Below are 10,387 nucleotides of genomic sequence, written 5' to 3' on the forward strand. Positions count from 1 at the left end.
GGATAACATGGGCATATAAATGAAACACAGATGCTCATAAAAAGTAATGAGGAAAAGAGAAAAAAATTGGGAAATTAAATGAGTGAGCAACAAACAGCAAAAGAAAGCCAAATAAAGCTGACATGTTTATTTGTCTCTTCAAGTAAGAGGAATGAAGTGGCAGCTTTGTAAGATCTGAGCTGCACTGCAGAAGTATATTAATACAAATATCTGTTCAGGTTGTTCATTCAAAAGCCATCCAGAAATTGGGAAAAGGAGACTTATTGCACTGGAAAGACAGTGATGGGAAGAACAACAACAGCACAGCTTGCTGGTAAAGAACACCAGAATCACATCTTGCACAAGTCCTTGGGTTGTGTTTTGAACTTACACAAGTGTCCTTGCTTATCTAAGAACCAAGTGAAATACAATGATATTGGCTGCTTTGAGTTAGGAGGACAAGCACTGAGATTCAGTAATTGCTACTTTTAAAGGTCACTTCGAATGGAGTCATTGAAATAGCTACTGGGAAAAAAAAGCTCTGCTGAGTATCAGTCATATTTTCACTGTGGTTCTTTTACAGCACGCTGTCATTAAACTACCGTCACTGAACAGAACACAAGGAAACTTCACCACAATAACTGGATTTCTTTCTGAGAGCCTTGCTGACCAAAATGCCAAAACTTCACCTGCAAGTCAATACATCAGATGTGTTCCTTGGGGTGAGTTAAGAAGTTAACCACGCTTTTATAGTGACAGATGAGCTAAAAGACCTAATGAGAGAGTTAATGGGATGTGTTAGGTGCTTGGATAAAGAGGTTGGAACTATTAATGTGAGACATTTACCTACAGCCATAACCACCCTGGCTTAATTGGCCATTACGGAATGAATTAATGAGAGGTATATTTGTATATTACATAAGACAAAAAGGATTTGAGCTGAGATCTGCCTTTCTAGAAGAATCTTACTTCAGTGTGCTAAATGCTGAGTCCCACATAACAACACACCAACTGAGAAGTTATTTACCATTTTTTCTAATTCAGCCTCCAATTTTCCCACTTGTAAAAAGCTGGTAACTTCAATTTCCACCAGTTTTAGCATGCATTTTAATTTTAATGCATTTATTTCAACCTGTGTTGAATGCATGTGGAGCTGATGGAAAGCATTTAGAAACAGGAATGTAGCACTCTTCACGGTAATTCATGAGTTCTAAGCAAGGTACAGTAAATACCAAAGGATAAGGGCAACAGAAGCCTCTCAGTTGCTATGAAAAAAATTAAAAGCAAGTAATTGTAAAGTTAGAACTTTCCCTACCAAAATTTTTTACCTAAGTAACAATTAAAAAAGCCCACACAACCAACATAAAAAATACTTAAACCCAAACTGATTTTTCTGCCTCTGAACAAATAAAATGGAAAACAGCTAGCATTCTTGTATACACAGAAGTATCTTCACTTCTTCAAACAGTGTCCTCACAATCCAGAGAGAAAACAAGGTACAGTTAGTCTTTTGCTATAACATCCCTGTGTGAAATGCCTGATGTTTCAGAGGTTACATCTGAATCAAAGAATTGCTTTACATACTGTATTTCACAGGACATGCAGTAAGCTGCTCATCTCCTCTTCCAATGCAGCTCTACACATTTTATCACTGCCCTTGAAGATAATGACCAACATTTTAAGTTGATGGCAACAGGTAATTATTATCATAATTCACTAATCAAAATCCAGAATTTTAGATAAGCAGATATGCATGACAAAATGAAGCATGTATTATACTTGGTTTGAAATTTATATAGCTTTACATTTGTGTTAGGCAAATATGTCAGAAGACATTATATTTCTATAGGTCATCATGACATTTATTCTCTCAGAGCTCACTGAAATTACAAGGAGTCCTTTCCACATGCAGTGCTATAGGAGGAAAGAATATAAACAATATTCTACACAAACAGGAAGGAAAGCATTTTCATAGTTCTAAATTACTGACAGATAAAAATACATGATGAAAACTGATGATGGAAACTGACATTTGAGTCATGCAAAATGGCTGTGTACATGTGAGAAAGATAAAAATAGTTATGGGGAACATAATATCTATTATCCCACCATCTATTTTAAGTACAATTTTCTTGATATAAACTATCAGTGTTCTGATTTGCAGACATTTGATTTTTTGAATGCAGTAACTCTAAGCAAAAAAATAAGTTAATACATATCAATGACATACTATATAACTCTTCTGAGTTATCTCTCTAATCTTTAGTATCTTTAATAGCTACATTTTCAAATTGTGCAAGGTGACTTATCTATTCCTAGGAAGATTCATTACAATTACTCCAGTGAAAAGTAGTATCACTAATTACACTAAAACAATGGAACTCTGAGTCCCCATTTACATGCCTTCACGAATGCAGTTGATAGCTAAACACCTAAAATGAGACAGGTAGCTTCAGTACGAAATTTGGAGGTAGTGCAGTGTGGTGAAAAAAAGAGAAAGGTTCCTTCATAGCTAATTTGGAACAGAAACCCAGATTAGACACCCTGAATTTTGAACTGTGAGCTGAGGGGGTGAAACAGCTCGTCTTTCATCTCATGTTGTAGACAGACCAAAGAGAAAAGTCTCCTAATGTAGACATGCAGACAACCTTCCTGCAGTTAGGCAGTGTCAATCAATAACTGTTAGTGTCACTACTTCAGTCCTTGTCTTGCAGAAACCTCTTAAATCCAGCTTTGGTTTCATAATTCAACATTCCCAGGGTTAGACACCTGAAGTACTGTTTATATGGGAATCTGAAGTGCCTTATTAGTTAGTAAACTTGAGAAAGCAAGCTGGTTCATCTGCCTGCCACAGAGCTGACAGCCCCCAAACCAACAGAGCCAGGTTAGCATGGTATTTCACCCAGCCTGAACTGGTACTGATCTCAGCAATGTGTTTTTTTGCTGAAGTTAGCTTGCTTGCTCCTAGCTTAGGCATCTCTGCATCCCACCAAAGTCATCACCTGTGACCCTTGTGCATAATGGGTGTCTTGTGATGTCTTGATATAGCACAGGATGCTTAAATGCACCCAAGCATTTAAGCAACATTTTGGAATTAATTTATCTACATTAGTTTCATACCCCAATGTTTTCTTTACAAATGCTCTAAGTATGGAGACAACAGAAGGACCTTGGTAAAATCTAACTACCTGCATGGTGGTGTAAGTGGAGATATAAGAGAAAAATATAAGGAAAATATATAATTTGCCTTGACAACAAAATTTAGACCTATGGTTTTGCTTGGGCTTGGGTAAAGATGGTGCAATTCAACAGATCCAAGTTTTTCTCAGTCTGGAGGTTGTATATGAAATACAAAGTCAGTAACTTCCTCACAATTTTGGTGTCTCACCACTCCAGTGTTGAGAACGGAGCAAACGTTGCCCACCGAGAAGGAAAGTTACTGAATGAGAACCAGCCTATCATGCTTAACTACTCCTTTACAAGACAGCTTGGGTTTTGCTTATACAGCTTTATCTTTTACTGCCACCATATTTAACCATTTTGAAAACAAATTCGCAAACCTTCTGGAATGTGGCCATATCTGTCTGGGATCACAGCTTTCCATGAGAGTTACATGATACAGAATAATAAAAGCATTCACCAACTGCTGTTACTAAAGGGCAAAAGAATTTTTATAGGAACAAGACCTAGGCTCTGAAAAGTACTTATCATTGGAATGACTGTCAGATGTGTCTCCTTCCACAACCAAATTCAGGCTTTCCTTTCAACTTCATTCTACCTCCTCCCACAAAGTGCATAAACCCTTCCACCACACCTACAAATGAAAATGTTCACTGACTATCAACAGTGTCTTCTAGATGATGGGAATGAAGAGAGACATGATGCCACTTTCCCAGCAATTACATTTTGGGGTTGATCAGATACAGATAGAGAGGTGATGTATACCCAAACACTTGATAAAAAAGTTACAGTTCGTGAAGAAGTGGAGAGGAGCTACAGTGTAAAATACATTTTGAACTTTTACTTTAGTTTTAGTAGGAAGAGCATGTCAGAAGCCCAAAGTTAACAAAGAGAAATTTGAGGACAGAGTTTCATACAACTCTGCTTTAAACACATCAAAGCCTTTTTTCCCTAGATCCACAGTCTTTGCTGTTGTTTTTTAAAAGAAGCTGTTTATTGAACCTTCGCATCTGTGACCTTTCTAAGCTTCTGCCCTGGCAGATGGCACAAGCCATATTTTCTGGAGGGCTTAGAGGGCCATTTCACAGCTTCTGAAGTAGCTGATATGCTTTGTTCAATACAAGCCAAATATGATTTGTACTCTGGTTTTGTGCACAAAAAATGTCTCTGTAGATATTATACAGTATTTAGTAAATCATCCTCAAGGATATAAATCTCCATGTGGACAAATGCATAAAGGTGAAGAGAGACGCTGTTTTCAAAGCACAGTCCAGACAAAAAGATGAGATTTAGGGACTGAGGTTTTGCTCTCAGCATTGCTCTGGCATTAGGGATGCTGAGAGATCTTCTGAAGTGAAAGCTGTGCAAGTGAACAGCTGAGTCATCCTAAACTATAATCAACAGGGATAGCTGTGATGATGACCACAGTCATTACTGGTTTTGTTAGCTGCTATGTGACACTCTTACTTATCTATTCCTTCTCTAGTACTGTAATAACCAAGCTTCCCTTTCCTTATAGTTTCATTTGTCTAGAGATCTTGAGTAGTTTTGAGCAGAGACCTTCCAGGCTGCTATGGATTATGGAGATAACAGCAGCAGCAGCTCAAACACCATGAAATAACTGAAGTGTTTATTATGGTATAACAAAAGGAAAAACACTTTTCAGCAGTGCTCTAAGTCACAGCTAACTGTCCCACATGTTTAAGAAAAGCAAGGTATTACGAGGAATTATGAAGAAGTTAATAATAGCTAAGTAACAAAGTCTGTGAGCAGGAAAGAGATTAAATTAAAGTAATTTAATCCATCTGCAGCTGTATAAAAATCATCTGTATTAAGTATATGAAATTTCAAAATAAGCTTTTTAAACAGTAATACACTTTTGTTTTTTTCTTGAAGAGATAGGCCTGATTTTTTTTTACAGATTTTCCATGGAAACAAAAGGCAGAAGTTTTGTTACCAAAGCTTTGTATTTCATTGCACTTTTATCTGTGGAAGCCAGTTTCTCAGATTTCTGGTGTAAAACTCCCTGTTATAACACTTAAGGCCCAATATGTCAATTTCTTTGTTAATCAGCAAAGATTCAGGAATCAGACAGAAGTATAATTATTCTATGTTTCACTTGGAAAGCCTGAGGTAAGAAGGAAAATTATCTAAATGTAGGATGTGAAATCTTACATCTGTTCTAAGAAAGCCTTAAAGCAAAGTAAGAACCAAATGATTAAGCATCAGTTTCAAGAAACTCTTCAATAAAAACCTAGGAAAAATATTTTCAGGAATAAATGAAAATAAGATGACAAATCAAGTGTATCACACAATGCACTGAGAAGTACAGCATCATGAACAATCACCAGGGTTTGCTCTAAGATACAAAATAGAATTTTCCTGATTTAAGGAAGGAAATATCTGTTTATGAGACAATAATGAACTTTTTATGGGATTTCTAATCAGCTTTTTTTCATCTTATCCTAAGAGTAGTTAATTTTATGCCAGAGGGGTGCATTTGGCAAAAGCTTGTATTCTGGAGAGTCATAAAAGGAAAAGTTAAAGTATGCTTAATTTTTATCCAAGCAAATTCATGATAAAGTCCCAAGTCAGTCTTGTAGCCATCCCTTTCTTAACATCAAATTAAGAAACTCAGGCAGTAATATGAGATTCAATATAAGTTTTTCCTAAATAATGATTTGCATAGATTTGGATTTCATTATAAAGTTTGCAAGACTGCTCCATATACAACTACTAATGCAGGTTTTTGTTCTCTGGAAGAATTAAAATTTAGCTTTTCACATGCTGCAAGGAGATAAAAGGCAATAATTTTACAGTTAAGCTTTAAACTTTATTGCACCAGTAACCAATGCAAATTAAAGGTGGATTAAGGGTTTAACTTATAAATGTACATTTACATTAGGAATTTGTACCATTCAATTTTATAAATAATACAAAAATTTTTTGGTTAAAAAATAAAATGCATTCTTCTAAAATATTGCAACGCAATTACTAGGAAATTTTTCATTTAGACACTTCCTTGAGTAGTTTTAGTCAACCCTTATAGTGTCACTTGATTCCCTCTCCACTGCATTGTTTTGGTTAGATTCTGAGGAAAGATAGTTTGCTTTTTTCACAAAGAAAAAATTACTGCTAGTAGGCAACCTCTTTTACAACACCGAGTGCCACCAAATCATGAAGTTTTGTGAAAGATCATTTAAAAAATGCTGATGATTGGAAGTTTGCCAACAGCAGCCTGAGTTAAGAGAGCATTGGGCAATTTCTCTGCCAGACAGAGCTGATTTTCATTGCTCATTCACATGACAGGTCTTCTAGATGCCAGCCACAGAAACAGCAACCCCACTATTACAAGTGGTTGTCCCTCAAGCTGTGAACTTCAGCCAAGTGAGATATGGACAACTTGGTCATTATTCAGGAGATCAAACAGGACTCATTGCTACAGCAAATCTTGCCAGCAGCACTGTAAAATGGATCAACAAGTACTGGATTCACCAGTATTTTTGCAGACAGATTCAACTGGAAAAGTATCACTTTGAAAATGATAGCATGTATTCAATGTTTTTTCAAGTGTATTGGTGACAAATGACATCATATTTAATGGTACCAAGAAATACAGGGCTCAAAATAAAAATAAACTAGAAAAATCTTCTCCTTTACAAAGATAAAATGACATTGCTATTTTGAATTCTGATAAGACTAAGTCAAGAACAGGGGGAAATGCTGGCTATTTAAACTAGACCATGGAAGACCTGGATTCAGTTCCCAGCTGAACTCACTCCTAACTCACTTTCCAAGGGCTTCTGCTCTGATGACTGTCCTGGGAACCCTGACGTTTCTCTTCTTGCTATAAACTCTCACAGTAGCTCAGACCAAAAGCCTCACTCAGAACTCAACTTTTAAAAAAGAAAGAATGATAGGGGTCATTTCAGATGAGTTATGATCACATTTTAGACATACCTTAATGTACTCAAATCTAACAACAAATATAATTTTTTAGGCTTGATATAAAAAAAAGAGAAGGAAGACATGCATCATATGTAGAAACATCCTAAAATTTGAGGCTACAATTAAACATCACTGTCACTTTGGAACAAGTTGATTAATGCTAAATAACCAGTCTAACATTCTGTACCTCTTCTTTTATGGTCAAAGAAAAAATATGTTTTAACTTTTTCTAAACAATTTTAATATTTCAGTCATAGCAATTTTCTACACTTACTGGCAACTTATCATAGTCCATCAATCTTTTCCTCAGATATTTACAACGTAACACTAAAAAATGAGTAAGGCTGGCCAAGAAAATTATAAAAATATCACTTGCAAATAAAATATTGTTCTATGGATCACAATGTAAAGTGTGGTAGGCATTAGAAAGAGGGAGTATTTATAACATCAGTTAATCATAGGTGTCCAGAACACATCCTCTATTCAACTGGGCAATCACAGATTATAATTTCTGTATTTTTACAGGGAGACTATTCCATAAGTGCATACTTTATAGCAGCAATCAATACAGATACCTCCATAAAAGTTACAGAATTATACACGATTGATGAAAGATGCTGAAGACCTTAGTTCTATTCAACATGTAACAAGAATATGCGTAGGACAAGCCTTCTCTTACAGAACTAGCTAACCAGAAGCTGAAATTCATCATGACAGTTTGAACCCTCCTTGCTTTCCCCAATACACCTGCAACATGATGCTAGACAGCACAGCACTATGGGACCATGCTACTGTGAACCCATAAATAGCAAGGCACCTTAGCAAGGTGTTGAAATCCACCACAAGAAAAGCAACAATTACTGCAGCTTATATTTTCCCTTGCACTAAAACAGAAGACTTGATGTAGAAGGAACACAATGACAGATGCTGGTCAACCCATTCCCACCACAGACCCCATCCTCTCAGCAGAAAGCACCACCTTCTACTGCAATTGCCACATCATTTCCACTGTTAAAAACAGGGCAGGATCACCATCATACAAAAGCATAAAAGAAAGCAGGAACATACGATGGACATAGATACTGCTTCTTTTTCCCTTTTCCTTTCTTTGAAGACTTCTCTTTGGAATATACTTCTTCAACCCATAAGGAGAATGAGATGAAACATAAAATTGCTAGTAAGAACTTCATCTTGAAGGTTACGCTCCAGAGAAATCTTCAGTCTGTGGTAAAAGAAAGCAGTTTATGTTAGTAGGGCTGGATATGGCAAAAGGAAATACATACCTGCAAAAAGTAAACAAATATTTCATGGGAGTTGGGTTTTTTTGTTGTCCTTCGTCAGTCGTTGGAGAGAGAATCTGCTCACATGTATCCCTGACATGAAACTGACTTCGGCAATTTCCAGAGTCAAGTAGCTTCCCAAAGTTGAAACTGACAGTAAGGAATAGATTTAAATGCAGATCTGCTTCAGTGTGTTTAAGAAATGTGATGTCTTTCAAAGACTGCCTAACTGAAAATATTCCAAGAAGATTGGAAAAGGGTTCCACACCAGAAATGTATCAACTGCATTAAATACAGTGTCAACCAGTCATGTAGCAAGGCGAGGAACTGCAAGCTCTCTGTGACCTTGCACAGATAAAATAGCAATCATTTCAACGCTGACTATGACAGGAGGTTATAAATACCATTTTATGTACAGAATTTAAACACAATAATTTTGTATGAAGCATTTGCACTGCAGATCCAGCACTGACAGGGCCTTGCAAAGATGATTAAACACAACCCGCAATACTATGCTTTATTGCATCGTGCTCAGCGTAATATTTAAACTTCTCTGGGGCAAAAGCACGTACCCCAAAGGCCAGGAGATGAGTCTGTGTTCGGCCAGAGGCAGCCCCACCTGCCCCTGGCCACACCACTGCGGCACCCAAGGCATTTTCTATTTGTTTGCCATTCCACGTATAATTCCCATACATTTCCTTGGGCCAACAGAAATCTCGCAGATGCCTCAGAACCTGCTGCATTTTCCACTTTTATTTATTAGGATTTTTCCCCGCACTGTTTCCAAAGAGCTGTGTCTCTCCCTCTTTTCCCCCACCTCCGGGAGGTACAGGGATGCTTCGGCTGCCCCTTCCCCAGGAGCTGCGGCATCGCCACCCCCCCGGCCCGGCCGGGAAAGGTCGCGGATCTGCCCCTGCCGCCACCGGCCCCTGTCCTGGCCTCCCGGCCCGAGGCCTCCCACGGCACCGGGGAGGGAGCGGCCTCCCCTCCGCGCTGCCGGCTCTCCGCGGGGAGCGGGAGAACGAGACGAGCGGGTCTCCCCTAGCGGCCCCGGTAGCACCCCCGCCCGGGCCGTGCCCCAGCGCCGCCCGCCGCCGCCCCACGGCGCTGGCCGAGGTGCTGACGGGCTCGGCCGTGCCGCCCGGCGGAACGGGGCCCTCGGGCCGGACCCTCGATCCCCGCCCGCCCCACCGGTGAGAGGGCCCCGCCCGCACACGCGGCCCCGCCGCCGCCCGCGCCCCGCGCTCACCGCCGGACGCTGCGATCCCCCCGCGCTCAGCGGCGGCGGCGGCGGCGGCCCGGGAGCGGGCGGGCCATGCCGCGGCCCGGCCGCAGCGACAGCGCGGCTCCTCCGACGGCGGAGCGAGCCCCTACCTCCGGCGGTGCCTCCGCGGCCAGTGAGCATGTGCGGCGCCGCGGCGCTGCCCAGCGAGCACGTCCCGGAGCCCGCCCACACTCGGGCGCTGCGCACCGGGAGGGGCAGCGGGGCCGCCGGCCCGGGCCCCTGCCCTGCCGCCGCTGGACAAGGGGCACCGGCGGGGCGGTGGGAGGTGGGGAAGGGGGTGACGAGACGAAGCATCCTCTGGTCTCTGGCGGGAGGAAAATGCGTTCGATAGTGGTGTTGGGAGGTATCTAACAGAGTTGGCAGGAACAAGAGAATATTAGCGGAGGGGAACTGAGTAGGATGCGAGGAAGAGGGAATGCAGGCTTGCACAGGTTAGTGGAATGGTGGATCAATGGGCCGAGGCCAATTGTATCAGGTTCAACAAGGCCAAGTGCAGCATCCTGCCCTTGCAGAGCTACAGGCTGGGAGAGAGTGACTGCAAAGCTGCCCAAAGGACTCTGGAGCTGCTGATCAACAGCAGCTGGGCCAGTGTGTGCGCAGGAGGCCGAGAAGGCCAGTGGCATCCTGGCCTGGATCAGCAATAGTGTGGCCAGCAGGACCAGGGCCGTGATTGTCTTTCTGTACTCAGCGTTGGTGAGGCTGCACCTCAAATCCT

At 40.8% G+C, this 10,387-nt stretch overlaps 1 protein-coding gene across 2 annotated transcripts in view; it reads right to left on the reverse strand.

Moving 5' to 3' along the window:
- The window catches only part of GLRB (glycine receptor beta), a 47,080-nt gene extending 37,187 nt beyond the window's left edge, over positions 1–9,893 (reverse strand). The window contains exons 1-2 of one of the 2 annotated variants that reach the window (XM_064710785.1): positions 9,762–9,893; positions 8,176–8,329 (exon numbers count right to left, since the gene is read on the reverse strand). In XM_064710785.1, the coding sequence (XP_064566855.1) occupies positions 8,176–8,297 (122 nt within the window). In that variant the 5' untranslated portion in view covers positions 8,298–8,329; positions 9,762–9,893. Of the gene's footprint in view, positions 1–8,175; positions 8,330–9,636 lie in introns of both variants that reach the window. The other variant, XM_064710784.1, reaches the window with a different exon arrangement.
- Positions 9,894–10,387: the final 494 nt, after the last annotated feature.

This window comes from Zonotrichia leucophrys, chromosome 4, assembly GCF_028769735.1.
Source record: "Zonotrichia leucophrys gambelii isolate GWCS_2022_RI chromosome 4, RI_Zleu_2.0, whole genome shotgun sequence".
Classification (NCBI taxonomy): Eukaryota; Metazoa; Chordata; class Aves; order Passeriformes; family Passerellidae; genus Zonotrichia; species Zonotrichia leucophrys.